Genomic DNA, 19889 nt, shown 5'->3' with positions numbered 1-19889 from the left:
TTATCTACAAGAGAAAAATGTATCATTAAAGGCACTGGAGCTTGATAAATTTAAATAAGATGCAAGCTCTAAACGAGGAAGATTAACTGTGGGAACAAACTACCCCAGGAAATAGTGAATTTGATGGTGTCAGATCATGATAGAGTGCCTTTCTGGAAGACAGGCTGTAAGTAAAAGCTAGATACTGGGCTCAATTCAGGGGAAAAAAAGAAAAAAAAAAAAAAAGAACAGGTGAAATGAAACAGCTTGAAGCCTACAGGAAAACAGATGAAATGACTATAACTTAATGATCTCGAGTAGCCCTGAACCCCATGATTCTGCAGGTCATTATATTCCATTAAGAATACTAATCACTTGCATTATGACTGAAACTCTTGGCATACTTTTGCTTAGGCAGACTAGGCCAGTTTTGACACCCTTTCAGTCTATTTTCAGCTGATGAGATTAAATGCTCTTTGGCATGTTTCAGACAGTTTAACCTTGAAATGTTTTCAAACTCAGGAGTAGATGTGGCGTGGGACTGTGTCGCCCTGCATGTTCATAGCCTTCATGAGAAAGATGCGGCCCTGGGTTTGAACACCTGCATGCCCAGGGAGTCAGAGGTGTGTGAATCGCCACATGCAATGCAGAACGACTGCGTCACTTGCACAGCTGAGGGCAGGTTCACAAGGGGTATGTGACAAAGGATGGCTCTGTGTATAGTAGCTCTTGGGCTTGCAAATGTTCAGGGTGACTACACAGGGTATGCAAAGTAGACCCCATGCACTGTTTTGGGGCCCCTTTTGAGCAGGAGGACTGAGGCCCAGCATCCATCAGTCCACCCTGTGGCAAGCATGATCTTATGTACTGTACCACAGACTCTGTACCCTGCTCTCTGTATTTTAGAAATAAGATCTTAGATTAACAGACTGCTCGAAGTTTACCGATGAAGTGAAGTTCTCTTATCTCCTGCCATCCCTCTCTTTCTCCCTCAGAAGGTACATCCTCTGAGGCACCTGCAAAGACCGATGTTTCACCTTCAAAAATCATAAGATTTCTCGATCATTAGGGGCACGGGTGAGAAAGGGATTAGGCTGCTCCTGAGCAGGGAGCTTGCAGTGGATTCAACTGCAGATCCATGGGCTAAAGCTGCTCTGCTGACCCCTCACGGGGAAGGGCCGCCTGCCTGCCACCCCTCACATCGGCCTAGGCCTGATGGCGGTGACTGGTGATGGCGTCCCCCGATCTCTGCGGCCCAGCGTCTAAGCAGCCACCCCTCCTGGGCCGCAGGACCGACCGCCCGGACTCCTACGAGGGATGCCGGGGGCGAGGCCGGCGGCCCTGCCCGCCGCGGCGGCGTGGAGGCCCAGCGCCGCCCGCAGCACCCCCGCCTCCGCGCGGCAGGTGGCGCCAGAGCCTCGCGCGCCCGCCGCCCGCGGGGGCGCGAGAGCCGTACCGGCGCCTGCGCGCTGCAGAGGCGGCGGCGGCAGCGGCCTGAAGAGCCCCGCGGGGAGAGCGGGCGGCGGCGGTGGCGGTAGTTGCGGCGGTTTGGTGTGTTGCTGGGTGGCCGTGATCGCGCGCCACGATGCCTGCGGTGTCGAAGGGCGATGGCATGCGGGGCCTGGCGGTCTTCATCTCCGATATCCGGAACTGTGAGTGGCGGCTGGGGCGCGGTGGGGCCTGGGCCGGGCCGGGCTGGCCGTTGCCATGGGCCGTTGCCTTGTGGGGCCGGGGGCTTCTTTCCTTCAGTCCCGTCCCCGATGCTCTCCTCTTCCCCCTAACCCCCGCAGCGAGCTGGTCGGAGCGCTACTGCCTCACGAAATGGCGACGCGCTCCGGGGGGCGGCGGGGGAGGCGGTGCGGGGAGTGGGGGGGGGAGGCGGCGGCCTAAGGCTTTCGGCTGTAGCTTGGGGTTGGTTTGTGCTTTTTGGGTGGGTTGGTTGAGGTATTTCCTTACTCACCCCCACCCCAGCTGTTGCGGAGGAGCGCTGGGTGTCGTAGTCGCTGGCCCGGTGGAAGGCGGTGCCGAGGCGTCGGTGCCCGCTGTTGTCCTTGTTTATAAGGCGCTGGAGCGGAGCCGGCGTGTTTTCGGGGTGTGGGTGGGTTTGTGGCAGTGCAGAGAGAGGCATCTCTGGTCTCCTTCCCAATCCGTGAACGGCTTTCAATTCAAAACGTCACGGATGGAAAGCAGGCCTCTGTAAGGCCGCCTGCAAGCAGGCCCTTCTGTGGATATGCCTAGGCTGGGTTACAATTGGCTTTAAAATTATTTTTTGACAGAAATTAGCTCTTAGGATCTGTGTAATTAAAATTGGGACGTAGAGGGATGCTAGTAAGTGTCCCCCTGAGAAAAGAGGGGGGAGAATGGCAGTGGGCATGCAGGGCAGAAAGGAGGAGTACAGATCTGCTGCTCCTTGGTGTGTGTGTGGGAAAGGTGTATGTCTGGGGGCACACCTCAGTGCTCAGCTTTACTTTTTGACTGAGAATTGCATGTGATAGTAGTTTAATATTAATCTGAGTCAAAGATCTGAGTGTATGATGTGGCAGGAATTGCCTGGGGAAGGGCTAAGGTCACTGTGGTTGCTGTGATGAAACAGCTCTATTTTGTCCACCTGCGTGTCTCTAGATTACTTGAGGCTACCTTAAAGGTAGTGGTGGTAAGGTTTCCTCTAACAGATGAAAGTTGATTTGGAGAGTTTTTTAATGCAAATTATGATGATGTAACTAAGCTTGTATTGGGATAACCACACTGGCTTGGAAAACGTTTCATATTGATGACTTCTAATACAAAAGGCTGGGGAGAAAACTATACCAATAAAATGAGACTATTTAAATGCAGATTTTTGTTAAACTAAATTCAGGTGATTTGGACTTCTAGCCATGTAAACAGAGGCCTTGTATGTAAAATTCAAGGTTGTTAATCTTTGTTACAGCAAAAGCTGTCTCAGATATTTTTTTTCAGAACAGAGTTGCAGGCCCTTAGGTTTCTTCAGACTTCAGTCTCGTATGTGCAGAAGGCGGCTTATAAAATGTGTTGTGTATCAGTTCAAGGTTATGTGAATCCTCGTGTGCTTTGTCTGGTTGTCCTAACTGTTTACTGAGAGTTTTCCAGTGCCCTGGTATTCTATGCAAGCTGCATGTGTACCATAGTTTCAGCTGGTGTTGTAACATTTAAGACTTGCTGTTGTGACTATCTGCTACTTTTTAATTATTGTTTTCATTCATTTAACTAGAGGTAGCATTATTTTATTTTTCAGTGTCTCTTATGTCTTGCATTTGGTTAATATGTTTGTCTGCTCTTGTTTTCAGTGGAATTCAGTAGAAGGGAATACAAGAGAAACATTCAAGCTTTTAGGTTCCTAACCTATGTTTAGAGATGTGGAATAACAATATTTAAGGCAGTAGGATAGAAGAAATTAACTACTGATTTTCCCACAAGCTTGCCAGTGCACAGGTAGTGTGGGAACTCTGGTGGAACAACCACCCCTCTGTCCAGATTGGACAACAAACCTCTCATGGTCTCAGTGTCTGCAAAAGTGACAAAGACGTAACTCACTTGTGACACAAGTAAAATGTTAACACTTTCACTGTTTAAATAAATACCAATATTTCTCAAATGTTTTGTCCTGTCCAGACAGCTATTTGGGAGCTGTAAGTATTTTTGTATCTTTTTCATCTTCATAATGAAGAAAGTAACTGTATCTTACAGTTAGCTTTGAAAGAGCTGATAGTTCCCACTATTAGGTGATCTATGCAGTTTCCAAATAGCTGTCAAATGGCATTTGAATCTGTTTTCCTTTAAGGGAACTCCGAGTGTTGCCAGCTAACCATGAGCTGGTGTACGCTGACTTAAGATTCCTAAAAGTATTTGAGAGCACTCTCTAGAGACTTGGTGCTTTGCAGGCATAGGTTGTGGCTTAAGTTCCATCTTTCCCCCTTCAGAGCAGGGAGCCAGGTATTTGTCAAGAACAAAGCAAAACAGCTGTTTAGGTGAACAGAATCTTTTGACATGTAAATCTAAGAAAAGTTCCTGTTCTGAGATGGGAGGAAGGCTAGACACCAAGTGCAGCTCTTAACCTCTGTTTCTAGCCTTAAAGTTGGACTACATATGTGACAGTTGCACTGATGTGCAAAATGCCTACTGGCATTCTGAATTTCAGTCTTAATTTTGGCTTTGTTGGACTCATCTCTCTGTAATACTACCATAAGGGCCTGATGCGTTTAGGTTGCCTGCAGCCATTCCAGATTATGGGTAGTGTTGAAACATGGTGGGTGTTTTTTCTGAAAGATTTTTTGCAGATACCAGATCTGCATTATAAATGTTGCTGAAAAATGAAAATGCAGTGGTTGTGTGCTAACTGTGCTGATGTGGATGCATGTGATTTCAATATGTGATTCAAGGTGATGAAATAACCTAAACTAACCTAAAACCTAAATTTAGCCTGTTTGCCTTTGGAAGTGCTTAATCTTCTTACATCGAGTCTTATTTCTTGGGCATTTGTACTTATCTGCCGCACTAAATAATGCATCATCCTCTTACAAATTTATTGTATTACTGATTTGTGAGTGATGCCTGTCTTTCCTGTCTGGTTTTACCAGTCTGCTACGGACTTCAAGAAAGTCTTATTTGATAGCAATTTTCAGAGCTTACAACTGCAGTGGGTTGGAGGTGAACAGACAGCTGATGCTGTCAGTCTGTCTTTAGTAGTTAAAAGGCTATTTGTCACTTCTGTGTTGGTTAGGCATATTTTTGGCACTTGCATTGTCTATTAAACTTCTTCATCTGTGGTTTAAATGCTTCTATGCCACATATGACTTTAAATATAAGAATTACTTTCTACATGACCTCTATACATGACCAGCTACTTTCTACATTACCTCTTAAGCCAGGTAATAGACAGCCCTACCAAAGAGGATGTAATACTAGAACTGTTGCTTGCCAACGCAAGTGAGGTAATTGGTGACATCAAGACTGGAGTCAGCCTGGGCTGCAGTGATCATGCACTGATGGAGTTTGCGGTCCTGAGGAATATGGGTGAGGCAAAGAGTAAAGTCAGGAACATAAATTTTAGGAAAGCAAAATTCTAGCTGTCCAAGAAGTTAGTCAATAGGACCCTTGGGAAACTGCCCTCAGGGGCAAGGGAGCAAAACAGAGCTGGCAGATCTTTAAAGGCGCTTTCCATAAAGCGCAAGAGCTCTCCATCCCCAGGAGTAAGAAATCAGGAAATGAAGGCAGGAGACCAACATGGGTGAGTCAAGACCTGCTGGTCAAGCTAAAGGACAATGAGGAAATGCGCAGGCAGTTGGGGTAGGGACAGTTATCCCGGGAAGAGTGTAGGGACACTGCCCGGCTGTGTAGGGATGGGGTCAGGGAGGCCAAGTCACAGCTGGAGCTGAACTTGGCAGGGGACTCAAAGACTAATAAGAGGGACTTCTACAGGGATGTCAGCCAGAAAAGGAAGGTCAAAGAAAAGCATTAACCCCCCTGATGAGCAAGACTGGCAAGCTGGTAACAACAGATGAGGAGAAGGCTGAGGTAGTCAACAACTTTTTTGCCTCTGACTTCACTTGCAACCTCTCTCCTCGCATCTCTCAAGTGGATGGATTGGAAGGCAGGGACTGGGTGAGCAAAGTCCCTCCAACTGTAAGAGAAGGTCAGGTTTGTGACTGCCTGAGGAACCTGAACATACAGAAGTCTATGGGACCTGACGAGGTGCATCCCAGAGTCCTGAGGGAATTGACTGATGTAGTTGCCAAGCCACTCTCCGTGATATTTGAAAAGTCATGTCAGTCCTGTGAAGTGCCTGGAGATTGGGAAATGGGAAACATTGCTCCCATTTTTTTTTTTTTTTAAAAAGGGTAGAAAGGAGGACTGTGGGAACTACTGACCTGTCAGCGTCACTTCTGTGCCTGGGAAGACCATGGGATGCATCCTCCTAGAAGCTATGCTAAGGCATGTGGAGGACAGGGGGGTAATCAAGACAGCCAGCGTTGTTTTACCAAGGGCACGTCCTGTTTGACCAACATAGTAGCTTTCTGTGATGAAGTGACTACATCAGTGACAAGGGAAGAGCTACAGATGTTATCTATCTGGACTTCTGTAAGGCGTTTGACATAGTCCCCCACAACATCCTTCTCTGTAAATTGGAGAGGGATGGATTTGATGGACAGACTATTTGGTTGATGATGGTCTCATCCAGAGAGTCAACAGCTCAATGTCCAGATGGAGATTGGTGGCAAGTGGTGTGCCTCAGGGGTCTGTATTGGGACCAGTACTGTTCAGTATCTTCATCAGTGGCAATAGAGAGTGGGTTCCAGTGCACCCTCAGCAAGCTTGCAGACGACACTAAGCTGAGTGGTGCAGTGGACACGCCTGAGGGACGGGATGCCATCCAGAGGGACCAGGACAAGCTCAAGAAGTGGGCCTATGTGAACCTCATGAGGTTGAACAAGGTCAAATGCAAGGTCCTGCACCTGGGTTGGTGCAATCCCCGGTATCAATACAGGCTGGGGGAAATGTTCTATATTCATATAAATATCAAGTAAATTTTCAAAATCCAATAGTATAAGAAAATTAATTATCCTGCAGTCCCTGATAGCTCTCAAAATTTTTTGTTTCAGGGCAGCTTTTTGTTGTAGGCTCTGTGTTTTGCATACAGAGGCTCTAGTGTAGACATCTGAGAAAAACAGTTAAGAAAATAACACTTTCAGATGCCTAACAACTTGCCAGTAGATGTATGGGCTTTTTTAGATACTTGCTCAGTTGTCTTGTTTTATAATACATAGGAAATAGTACAGCAAATAGCTTTTTAGCTTATCTTTCATAGACACCAGAGAAGAGAAAAGAAAACTGAAGATTGAAAGCTAACTGAAGTACTTGGTTAAGATAGGCCTGTTAATTAGCACTTAGTTAATGTGGCCCACTGAGAAAACGGCAAGGTGTGGCTATACTGTAAAATAGATTGCAGTGGTAGTAGAGCTGGAAAGCTCTGAATCCTGTGGTTTGGTAAAGTGCCATCCAGGCTTAGGAGTTCAGGGCAGGAAGAGTCCTTGTCCTTGCTTGGATGAAGTGCCTTGTGAACTAAAACCTGACAAGATCTGCATGTGTTATAAGCATATGGACTCCTGCAAGAAATACTTCAGTAATATGTTAAATCTTTTTTTGTGTGCTTGTACTGCAGAGCTGCTGAAGCGATTTGGCTTATGCAGGATGGTGCTTTATAAATTCTCCAGCTGTCTTAGCTGATGGATACATCATCAGGAGTCTGTTTTCATTTTTTTGAGAAAAGCTTTATGCTTGTCTGGTGAAGAAGTACTTCAAGTCATTTGTCACCCAAGCTGTTCTGTTGCAGCAACAGTACTATCTGCTGTACACCCTGAAAGCTAGGAAAGCTTCCTTTTCTGCTTTCTTTTGGAGGTTGTAGTGTAGAAGTAGTTTGTATTACAATTATTAAGTGTACTACTGGTAACCTTCTCTTCCACTGTAAAATCAGGAAGTCATCTACTCTTGGGTTGATGAAATGGGTCTGCACAGAGGCAAAGCTGCTTTTGCTGCAGGCTTGGAGGACAAGACAGTTCTTAATTTCCCTCACTGCTTTAGATAACTGTATTACCTTTTCAGTGTCACCTTAAAAGTTGGGCAGAAGAAGGAAGGATTCCTTTAGTTTGTTCTCCAAATGTTTCTGTATATGTTCTGTTCTAAGATACCATTCTGTTCTCCTTGGTCTATATTTTTTCCTTAAATAAAACCCAACAGATACATTAAACAAAGGTCTGTCTCTTCTCATAGAACTTAATGTATTAATTCTTCTTTGTACTGGATAGGGAGAGTGTTCAGCCTCTCGAAATCTGACTTCAGTAGCTTTGCTTCACTGAATTGGGACTGGTGCATTAGGTTACGGATAAGCAAGTGGGGATTAAAAAAGGCTGGTTCATGAAATTCATCGTATGGTGATCACCCTTTTGACTGGATGGTAGATAATGGAGTGCGTTACCTGTGTATATAGGAGGGCCATGCAAGTAAATTAAATGACCATGTGCATGTATGTAGAGTTATTTATTCTCAGTGAGAGCAGCCACACAGTGAAACAAACCACGTAGGGCGAGTTGGGCACATAGAGTATTTCTTTAGTGCTGTGTGTCAGTAATACGACTTTCAATGTGTAGGCTAAAGCTATTGCATTGTTCCTCTGAGTAGTAGGTTCGTATTTGCATTGGGTATAGTTTTAAAGAAGGACTCTAGTTGCTTCTGTAGACAGTCATTGACTTTTCTTTATTTGTATTCTTAGATTACTTACCTCTCTGAAAAAATTTGAAGGCAAGGCGTCTGGATTTGCTCTACTATTTCTCTTGCAAGGCTGTCGCCACTCATCTAACATGGACAGTTTCTGGCCTGAAAAACCCCTAAGAAGAGCGTGCTGCTTAGAGCTATAATAAGCACTAAGTCCTGCATCGCTTGCGACTATTTGCAGGAGAGTGATTTAAGGAAAACACAATTAGTATGAGATTAATCTGGGGAACATGTGTTCTGCCCATGGCTTCTCTGTCTTAGCTTTTTTTCTGGTCATTTCATGGAACTCTGAGGGGCTGGGGGGAATTGAGTTTTTTTGGGGTTGGGTGTTTTGGTGTTTACAGTTCTTGAATTTGTGCATGTTTGGCTGAGGAAAGGGGAGAATAGGGGATAATAATCAATAGATGAGATGCGTAGTGAAGAGCTAGACTCTTTCGTGTGATATCCAACCTCTCCATTAGAGACATCGGAAAATATAACATCTGCTGAATTTGAAATCCTTTGGATAGAGGCTGCCCATCAGGACTGGTAAGAGGAAGTTAAGGACTATTGCAGATAGTATTACATGTGTGCATCAATTAATGAGCTCATATAGGATGTGGTTTTCTTAAGGCCTCTGAAATCGTAGTTTAGAGTGGTAGCTAAACTAGGAGACTGTGGATAAGCCTAAAACCATTGTTCTATTATTTGAACGTGAACTAAGGTAGAAAGGAGTCCACAGTGACTTGTACTAAACAGTGCAAATACTGCCTTACCCTGTTGAAGGGAGTGTAACTGTACAGTGTGAAAAAACTGTTCAAGGAAATGACTGCTTAAATGCTGCTCAGTCAAGGAACGAGGAAGAGCTGCTTTATGTAGTAGCCTAACCTAGCACTTCTGGTTTTGCATATCTTCAGAGCTTATAGCTTCTCTTTTGATTGGAGTCAGTGTCGTTTTGTCAACTAACGGACAAAATAGATGTTCTGTTTGTCATAAAGTCACTTGGATATGAGCTTCTAGTAAGCTTTCAGTTTATTTGGGGAAAGATCTCGTCTTAAGCTAGAACCTATTACCTGGTTACTCCTCAAACTCTTTCACAGTTTGAGCTGTAGTGTTTGTCATAACTTGCGGTGCCTAATTAGAAAAAACATCCATGGTGGGCACCTAAAATTGTTAAACCTGTATTAAATTGCTGCAATTGGAGTATCTGAATTGTCATAGGGTTTGGAAGTCGCTGTGTACTCTTGCGTTTATTTCCCTTCCCTTACGAGGACAAGGAGTTAATGGATTACCAGATTACAGTAAAGCCTGTGACTCCGTGCTGTTTCATGAGAAGTGTTGTTACAGGGGCAAATCTCTAGCAGCAAACTGGAGGAAGAAGTCAGTCCTGTGGATAGTAGCTCACTTAACTGAGCAAAATATTAGAAAATGTATGCTACAGAGTTTTTAAATGTGATCAGTAGGTCACTGATCTCTTTTTCTGTAGTAATGGATATCTAATCACAACAGGATGTTCCAAGGCACAACAACCTTCAACTGTCTTCATGCCATTCATGATCTTCAACACGACAGCCAGGCACTTTTTTCCTCTGATCAAACATATCTTGTGAAAGGACAGCAAGTGCTCATGTTCTCATTCATAACAGGATGTTAATACATTAAGCAAAAAGCATCTTGTTTTGCAGCCTTGAACTGGTCAATTTCAACAAAACTGAAGGCATACTAACATCTTGTGAAGGTACAGAGTTTTATAGTAGGCTCTCTGGATTAGTTGCATGGTGAGTTTATAAACAATAGCACCAGCATCCTCCTTCAGGCGTTCTCAGGTGGACCTGAAACTCGCACCCTTGTTGTAGTACTCCAGATATTTTTGCTAAATGAAGGAATTTACGCAGACAAACTCATGTAATGTGAGGGCAGGCATACGGAAAACAGACCACTCTAATGTATTGCTATGTAACCTGCCTCCCTTTTGGCCCTCTTCCCTGCTGTGCTAAATAACGAGCTGTCTGAGAGATTAGGGAGAGATGGAGGATGGATTTGGTGTTTTACTTCGTGAAGCTAATGATCTGCATAGCAAATGCCTAATCTATACTCTAGGGTTGTAACGTGAGTATCTGTTCTGCTGACAGGTTAAAGTAGTGGTTTAATTTACTGATATGAGATATAAGTACTATAAAAGCTGTTTCACAAAAGCAAGAATGGATGCACTGATTACTTTTACATTAATATTTTCTACAAGTATTTGCACCACTTTTACTGTAGAGATGCTAATGTTTGTTTTGATTTGGGCCCTCTCTTTCAACCAGCTGCTTCTTCTGTCCCCTGGCAGGAGGGTTTAAGAATTCAGTGTAGTCTTAGCATCAAGCTTGTAAGCTGTTTTAGCAATAGGAAAGGCAAGTGGGTAATTTGATTGCTTTATGCCAACTAAAGTGTGTTTGGATGGTGAATCTGGTGAACTTGTTCCCTATCTGGTCATACATTCTGCTGGCGTTATCACTTGTAGTAAAGCTGATATAACTTACCCTTTGTATATTAAATAAACCAATTTTGCTTTCAGCTCTTTGGCTCCCTAACTCACTGTAGCAGTACAGGGTAGGAGCAGGAATGTGTACGCCAGGAGGAGGGCAGTGCTAAGGAATGGTTTGTAGTTGTTGTCTTCTAAGAAGTATAGCCTTGAATCAAACTGATTATGAAACTATATCAACATGTTTTGCTGAAGGGAAGCTAGTAGCAGTTTTGCTGTGGTGTCTCTCCCACCTAACCTGCTAATCAGCTTAGATGCTCCTAATGAGGAGGCTGATGGATACATAACAAAACAGAAAAATTCTTATGTTTGGAAAACAGTGGCTCACAGCTCTCAAGGTAAATGTCTAACAATATCTTTAAAGCTGAGACTTTATCTTTTGTGTAAGAACTGTGTTCTTCCCAAGTAATGTTCCTAGCCACTGTGGAGTTCAGAGGAGAAGCTGCTGTTCTTAGCCTTGGCAGTATTTGTATTTCTGCTCTTCTAAACAGAAAACTAGAGTTGTCCTGTCTTCAAGGCCTGTTTGATAATTGAATGTGAACAGAGGCATGTTCTGTTAGACAAATGGTATGGCCACAAATAGTAACTGACACTACTACTTGCCTTTAAGAAGCATGAGAGAATACTGACAAGCTGCTTCTTATGCTAATGGAGCCTCCTACTCTACATGCTTTATAGTTCTTCATCCTAATGGCACATCCATAACTATAGGATTGTCAGATGGCCACAGAGCAAGTAAGGCTAAGAGGTGACGTGATGTAACTGTTGACCTGTGCATAAATTCAAAATAAATGAATTGTTGGGTGGGCTCAATTACATTGGCTGCTGGCTATAAGCACATTGGAGCCAGATGAGTATTGGGAACATCTCAAGTTTTGTGGAGCAATTTTTTTTTTTTGCTTTACATGATGTCAGTATACCTGTCTCTGAAGAACTTGCCTGCAGAAATCTACTCTGCTCTGTATTTGCCTAGAGATCTGTATAGAGCAAGTGCTTCTTTGTTCCTTTGGGAAATAAATATGTAGACTTGGACAGAGGTATACTGGACTCCAAATGGTTTGTATGAAAGCTAAGAACTTGTTGCAGTTCTAGTTAATCAGCACAGATGCGCTTTGTGCCTCAGACTTGGCTTAGGCAGTCTCTACAGTTAGTATAGCAACAAGATAATCCTGATGGAGCAGGTCACTGTTCAAGCGAGCCACGAGCAACCCACTAATTCCAACCTTGAAGCACTCATTTAGTCTTGCAACCCTGCAGCCACATTAGTATTAACGTATGTCAAATGAGCAAACTCAAAAAAATCCTTTTCCTGTAACTTGTTTTCTCGTTCTTCTGTAGGTTGCAATGGAAAACTCCAAACTGAGATACGAAGGTGTTATTCTTGCAGTACTGAAGGTCTGGCTGTAGCCTGGATTACTGCATTTAAGAATAGTAATTGGCTTTCTGAAGAGCTGGATGACTTTTGATGTTCACTAGTCTATCTTTGTTAAACAAGATGGTAATTAAAGATAATAGTGCACTGCAGACTAAATTTACCTTGCCTAATGAAGGCAGTAGTGTGAAACCTGTCAAACTGCCAAATATGACATAATCTCAGAGGATGTTGTGACTAGATATCTGTTTGCTCAGGTGGCCTGAACTGGTGTGGAACATAATCTTATTGTGCTCTGGCTTAAATACTGTCCTACCCATCAGTTTGTATACATGGCATGACCTTTATTGAGCCTCTCCCAAGTTGAATAGCTTGGATACAGCACGTTTTGTTGGAATACAGCTTGGATAATTTCTTGAAACTGGGAGCTGTGTAACAGCTTGGAAATGAGGCAGAGCTATTGCCTTTGCAAGCTTTGAAATGTAAGCCTCTAGTTCTGCATCACAGCACTCCTTCAAGTGTTATCAGTAGTGGTCTTGTCTTCCTTTTCAACCATCCTTAAAGCTACTTATGTGTTTCTAGTGATGGTGAAAATCAAATATATTTGTAGAAATTCTTCAGTGAGTGTTACCATGGCTGAGTACCGTGATGAAAACTGTTCAGTTAATTCAGTTAACCAAACACATTTTAACAGCCTCTGCTACTCCCCTCACCCCAACCCCACCTAGTTGGGACAGAAGATCTAGCTAAAAATTAGTCCTTGTTTTTTTGATACTTTTATTTTCTCTTTTTCCCTATCCATGGAACAAACTGAAGCTACCTGCCACTGCAAGATTTTGCTTTGCTTTGTCATCCTCTAATGTAAACAATAAATTAAGTTTGAATAAGGTTACCATGTGATATTGCTGCTGGAATTTAGGAAAATTTGTTTTTAATACTTCAGCTTGGTTTTAACTCATGAGTTATGCTAAGCATTGTTATGTGACTATCCTCAGTGACATTTCACTAACTAGTGCTGCTCTCTAAAACTGCTATAGGCACATATAGACTATGATCAATAATGAGGAGACAACTTAGGACTTAATTATTTAACTTGATTTCCAATGTATGGAGTTAAACTTTTGTCACCAGCTAGTTGCTATGCTATTTATGTTTGGTCAAGGTCTAGAGGAGATTATGTACTGCATTCAAAATAGAACGGTCTGAAGAAATTATTCAAAACAGGCTTTTGTTCATATGCTATGCAAGTTTTTAACTTTGAGAGAATAAACCTTCAGATGTGAATTTGATGTTTAATATGACTGTTCCTGTCAACTCACTGCTACAGCTGTGTGTGCAGGGGGTGGGATATGATTTTTGTGTTGCTGAGGTTGCAGTCCATTTGTACCAAAGGTGCTGACTTTACAAATTCCTGAAGTATTTTAGTCAGACTTCCCTTAATGCTCTGTTGCTTGCTTAGGACACAAAGAATCCAGTTTCTGGAAGTAACTGATAATCTGCGAGCATAACGAGTAGATAATGCCACTTGAAGGGTTTGCCGAGGGGGTTTGGTGATTTTTTTTATTTTTTTTTTTTAAAGTAAAATTATGGCCTTGAATTCATCTTGGGCTAAGAAAAACTGGCTGAGACATACTTATTCTTGTTCCCCCTTCCTCCCCCATTTTTAACATCAGTGATTATTGCCATGCTTGTTGAGGTTGGTGGAAACAATTGCTAATAATGCAAAGCAATTGCTATGTGCTTTCCTTACAAACAGAACCTAAAGATATAGAGCAAGGACCTAGCTTTCAAACCTAGGTAACTAAATATCCTATTCAGGTTAGCAATACCCCAGACTGAGGTTAATGTTCTCTGCCCCATTAATCTAAATAAAGTACAAAATCTCCAGATTCAATGGTAATATTTTAATGAGGTGTGCTCTTCACTTGGTAAAAGGGAAAAGAAATTAATAATTGTAGAAATAAAAATTTTCAACTGGAGCAGATGAACTGCTGAAAATAAGGGAAGCATTTTCAAGTGCTAATGTGATAGCTTAGCAATATTGTAGTGTTTATTTAAAGAAACTTGCACCCTTTTGGCATATGTTATTGTCGCCATCTGTTCGTAGAGCATGGACACAGGAGCAAAAGACTTCAGTCTAGTAGTGAATTCCTAATGCTGGAAAGTGTCTTAGACATGAACGCTTGAGTATCTCTCCCGCGTGCACAGGACAAATAATCTAATCCACTTAAGACAAATCTAAAATCTGTAGTAGAAGACACTTCAAGCATTAGATTGTACAGTGAATAGTGTAAATGCTTTAAAACCAGCTTACTTTAGGTTGGCAAGTTAAAGTAGAAGAAAGCTCATAATGTGTTGTGTGAAATCTACAGGCAGTGGAAGCAGGGACAGGTATCCTGGGAAGAGAGTAGGGACACTGCCCGGCTGTGTAGGGATGGGGTCAGGAAGGCCAAGTCACAGCTGGAGCTGAACTTGGCAGGGGACTCAAAGTGCTTCTGTAGGTATGTCAGCCAGAAAAGGAAGGTCAAAGAAAAGCATTAACCCCCCTGATGAGCAAGACTGGCAAGCTGGTAACAACAGATGAGGAGAAGGCTGAGGTAGTCAACAACTTTTTTGCCTCTGACTTCACTTGCAACCTCTCTCCTCGCATCTCTCAAGTGGATGGATTGGAAGGCAGGGACTGGGTGAGCAAAGTCCCTCCAACTGTAAGAGAAGGTCAGGTTTGTGACTGCCTGAGGAACCTGAACATACAGAAGTCTATGGGACCTGACGAGGTGCATCCCAGAGTCCTGAGGGAATTGACTGATGTAGTTGCCAAGCCACTCTCCGTGATATTTGAAAAGTCATGTCAGTCCTGTGAAGTGCCTGGAGACTGGGAAATGGGAAACATTGCTCCCATTTTTTTTTTTTTTTAAAAAGGGTAGAAAGGAGGACTGTGGGAACTACTGACCTGTCAGCGTCACTTCTGTGCCTGGGAAGACCATGGGATGCATCCTCCTAGAAGCTATGCTAAGGCATGTGGAGGACAGGGGGGTAATCAAGACAGCCAGCGTTGTTTTACCAAGGGCACGTCCTGTTTGACCAACATAGTAGCTTTCTGTGATGAAGTGACTACATCAGTGACAAGGGAAGAGCTACAGATGTTATCTATCTGGACTTCTGTAAGGCGTTTGACATAGTCCCCCACAACATCCTTCTCTGTAAATTGGAGAGGGATGGATTTGATGGACAGACTATTTGGTTGATGATGGTCTCATCCAGAGAGTCAACAGCTCAATGTCCAGATGGAGATTGGTGGCAAGTGGTGTGCCTCAGGGGTCTGTATTGGGACCAGTACTGTTCAGTATCTTCATCAGTGGCAATAGAGAGTGGGATCCAGTGCACCCTCAGCAAGCTTGCAGACGACACTAAGCTGAGTGGTGCAGTGGACACGCCTGAGGGACGGGATGCCGTCCAGAGGGACCAGGACAAGCTCAAGAAGTGGGCCTATGTGAACCTCATGAGGTTGAACAAGGTCAAATGCAAGGTTGTGCACCTGGGTTGGTGCAATCCCCAGTATCAATACAGGCTGGGAGGTGAAGGGTTTGAGAGCAGCTCTAATGAGAAGGACTTGGGGGGACTGGTGGATGAAAAGCTGGACATGAGTTGACAATGTGTGCTTGCAGCTCACAAAGCCAACTGTATGCTGGGCTGTGTCAAAAGAAGCGTGGCCAGCAGGTGGAGGGAGGTGATTCTACCCCTCTACTCTGCTTTGGTGAGACCCCACCTGGAGTACTGTGTCAGCTCTGGAGCCCTCAGTACAGGAACGACATGGATGTGTTGGAGGGGGTTCAGAGGAGGCCCATGAAGATGATTAGAGGGATGGAACACCTCTCCTCTGAGGACAGACTTGAGAGAGTTGGTGCTGTTCAGCCTGGAGAAGAGAAGGTTCTGGGGAGACTTTATTGCAGCTTTTCAGTACTTGAAGGGGGTCTTATAAGAAAGGTGGGGACAAATTTTTTAGCAAGGCCTGTAGTGATAGGACAAGGGGTAATGGTTTGAAACTAAAAGAAGGCAGATTTGGACTAGATATAAGGAAAACACTTTTTACGCTGAGGTTGGTGAAGCACTGGAAGAAGTTGCCCAGAGAGGTGGTAGATGCACCATCCCTGGAAGCATTCAAGGTCAGGTGAGATGGGGCTCTGAGCAACCTGTTCTCATTGAAGATGTCCCTGCTTCTTGCTGGGGGGTTGGAGTAGATGACCTTTCAAGGTCTCAAAGCAACCCGAACTGTTCTATGGCTATATATTAGTGAAAACTGGTTAAACTTTGTGGTCCCGACAGATACATCTTATAACTGAGGGAAGAATATTGTGATTTCTAGCCTTGTCATTCTAGAAGTTAGTTGGGGTTTCTAGGTCAAATTGAAACTGTGCGCATATCTCCTGCTTTATCTGAAAACCAAGATGCATACAGGTAGCAACCTGTTTCAGCACAGGTACCATGGATTCTTGATCTCTGAAAACGTCTATCTTTGTAAAAGCCGTAAATGGATGAGTAGGTACAAGTAAGTAGTTTTTTGGGGTTGGATATTGGGGAAGTTGTTGGTTTTGGTTGCTTTTGTTTTCTTTTTTCCCAGATGAAGTGTCTGCCAAGGCACGCTGCACTTCAGTATTTTGAGCAGTGCCCCTCATAAAACAGTGTTGTAGAATAGAAAAATTCCATTTTAAGCAAATCAGTAGCTATTTTGTTAAGATGACAAGGCAAACTGAAATAGTTGCTTCTATTTTGGGCTAACTTGTTTCCATTTGTTTAGTGTGTTAGTCTTGCTGCATCTGTGCTCTTGTGGCCATTAATATAGACATATTAATATAAACCAGTTTTCTGCATCTTATGTAAGAGTTGGCTTTGTAAGTGCATAAATTCATTTACAACTTTTGAGTCTAAATCAAGAAATGACAGTCTGGATTAATCTGTATTTGTCATGGAATTCCCTTATGCTTTAAATACTTTGCTATTAACCTGTTTTAGGGCACTTGTTTCTTTGAATTACTTAATCACGTTTCACCTGGCGTGCTGTCAGATTATCTTTGGAATGGTAAAAGGGTGTTTAACAGTTATTGTATGACACAGGCGGTTTGGACATGCAAACGTAGTAGGATGCTTAAATGCTGTGAGTTGTCGAGTTGCTTATGTGGAAGAAAAAGGTGAGATTGGAGTTGCTTTGGAATGCTGGTCCTCATCTGCTCTTCAAGCCTTGCACTGCATTGGCTGTAGTCAGAATGGTGTGAAAGCAGGGCATCTGATCCCTACTACTCATAAGGCTGGAAAATTTTCAAACAGGGCCAGGAAACTTTTATTCATAACTTGTGGCCAAATACATGTGGTGAAGAGTAAAGGAAGCTATCTTCTGCTGCTGCTAGTTGATGTTTCGGAAACTGCTTGAAAGTTTGAGTAGGTACAGGTCTGAATTTCCAACACAACTAGATAGCCAGTCTGCATTGCTGAAGTGGGTTTTGTTTGCTTCCCTCAAACTTCAAGCAACTGAATTGGATATTTTACCCTACCATGCTCACTCATGTAGGAGATAATTGACCCAGACCTCTATAGAATCTCAATCGCCAAATCCTAAAACGCCAAAGAATAATAAGCTGCTTTGTTTTGGACAATGCAAGTATTACTTGAATAAGCTTGAATTATCAGAGCTTAAACTGCACCTTATTTCTCTGAATATCTAACTTGAATGGGCACTAGATATCCTGATGCCTATTCTTGGAATGAAAATTGATATGAAATATGCACTGTGCTGAGAAGCCTAAGGTGCTAAAGTCACCAAATAAAAATGTGCATTTTAAATATTTCTGGTTTTTTTAAGTTACTTTCTTGGGGCATATTAAAAGTCTGAACTTACGCATGCATCCTGTCTGTTTGAGGTCTTTGGGCTACTTGTAAGTTTACTGCTTTTCCTTTTCAGTGTTGGTTAAGAATGTTTTTAAAGCTGTTGAACTGAATGACCATTCAATAGGGAAACAATAAATTGGCTTGGGGGAATAACACAAGCTGTTTGGTATAAGATTGTGCTTAGGAGCCTCTTCCCTTCGGAGAATTGTCAACCTAGTAATCAATTGGAAGTAAAATTCAGCTTTCCCTTGGCAGTTTAAGGAATAGAAAAACTGAAGCATTTGTGAAAGTAATAAAGGCATCTCAGATTAATTGTATGCAACTGATACTGTCTAAAGTCTGCAGGGCTTCTTGTACAGGGAGGTCCTTTTAGCTTCCCAAATTCCCTTATAAAGCAATGCTCGAGTTACCTCTGTGATGTTTGCCTTCGTTAGTCCTAATCCTGATATTTGTATGTTCACACAGCATGGTTTGTGGAAGCCATCTTAGGGTGTTGGAGGGCTGTCTGAAGCATGGTATCCTGATGTCTGTTCTTTTGATTTCAGGCAAAAGTAAAGAAGCGGAGATAAAAAGGATAAATAAAGAACTAGCGAACATTCGTTCAAAATTTAAAGGTAAGTGACTTGATCATATTAAACTATACGTATTTCCTCGTATGACATTCTTCTATGGGTTTTTGTTTTGTTTTTACATTTTTAGACATTTTCATCAACTGCTGATGCAAGCAAAATGCTAGAGCAGCAGGCTGTTAGAATAACTATTGAAAATGCGCTCTTAACTAAAGATCTTCTTGACAGTCCTATGACTCTTGGCCATAACAGAAGAAAACTCCCTGCTCTATTAAAGAATTGAGCTACCATTCACAAACTTTTTCTAATATTTTGTGTTCTAACCATGTGACTGCTCAGTCTGTTTTCTTCCAGCAGGCCACGAACTAGTGTGAAGAAACATGTACATATACTACATTATATATGTTACATTACAAATAATTACATAGCGTAATTATTTCAAGTGAAACAACAGAATCTGTTTAAACTTCTCCTCCTTCCCCCACTCTTCCCTGTCTTCCCCCCTCCCCCCCATCCCGTTAAGGGAAGTAATGGGTTAGGCTGTCTTCTAGCAGGATTAAGATAAAAATGTGTTAGTTGATAAAGCTATACATCTTGACCACTCCCATGAGCAACAGCAATAGAAATTATTCATATGAAGCAAGGGATATCCAGTGACTCATTCCATCCTCGTGAGTTCCCAGACGCAGCAATTCACTTTTAAACAACATATGGTAAAACTCCTGCTGTAACTGTATTCAAGCTGTGTATGTGGCTTCAAATTTTAACGATTCTGAGGGGTAGTTGAGATGCTTTTGAATGGAGTTCTACCAGTAGTGTCTGTGGCAAACATTCTGTTTAAATAGATAGGCGGCTCTGTGTGTAGCTAGATAAGGTGTTGCAGCGTGGAAGTCATACGTGGCTTCAGAATTTGCTGTATACCCTCTTACCTTAATGATCTGTGCTGACTTCGACTAATGTGTCTATTTGGAATGCTCAATGCATTAGCAAAGCCTGAAATAGCCTTCCTGAACTTCATAGGGGTCTGTTGCTACTCAATTAACTTCTTAAGTGTGCAAAAACTTCTTAAACAGTTTTTAATTAAGTGGTATGTCTCTTAAAGGCATATGAAGACCTGCAAAAACTTGAGTGTTAACAACAGCTTGGAAGGAAAAGTTGACCACAGTGCAAGACACTCAAGAAAAGTTAAGAAATTCTTCTAAATTAGAAGCCATCACATGCCTCTGTGCTAACGTTTTTCCTCTTAGAAATTTCAGCATACTTTGTTCAGTTTGGTAACTTCAGTTGTAGGGTTACT

At 42.7% G+C, this 19889-nt stretch overlaps 1 protein-coding gene across 7 annotated transcripts in view; it reads left to right on the top strand.

The window, feature by feature from the left end:
• The first annotated feature begins 1437 nt into the window (after positions 1 to 1437).
• The window catches only part of AP2A2 (adaptor related protein complex 2 subunit alpha 2), a 48655-nt gene continuing 30203 nt past the window's right edge, over positions 1438 to 19889 (top strand). For all 7 annotated transcript variants that reach the window (XM_063331676.1, XM_063331674.1, XM_063331675.1 and 4 more), the window contains exons 1-2: positions 1438 to 1631; positions 18569 to 18637. In XM_063331676.1, the coding sequence (XP_063187746.1) occupies positions 1565 to 1631; positions 18569 to 18637 (136 nt within the window). In that variant the 5' untranslated portion in view covers positions 1438 to 1564. The remainder of the gene's footprint in view (positions 1632 to 18568; positions 18638 to 19889) is intronic.

The sequence above is a fragment of the Chroicocephalus ridibundus genome, chromosome 4 (assembly GCF_963924245.1).
Source record: "Chroicocephalus ridibundus chromosome 4, bChrRid1.1, whole genome shotgun sequence".
Lineage (NCBI taxonomy): Eukaryota > Metazoa > Chordata > Aves > Charadriiformes > Laridae > Chroicocephalus > Chroicocephalus ridibundus.
Note: the sequence above shows the minus strand (reverse complement) of the source record. Positions and strands in the feature narration are given on the sequence as shown.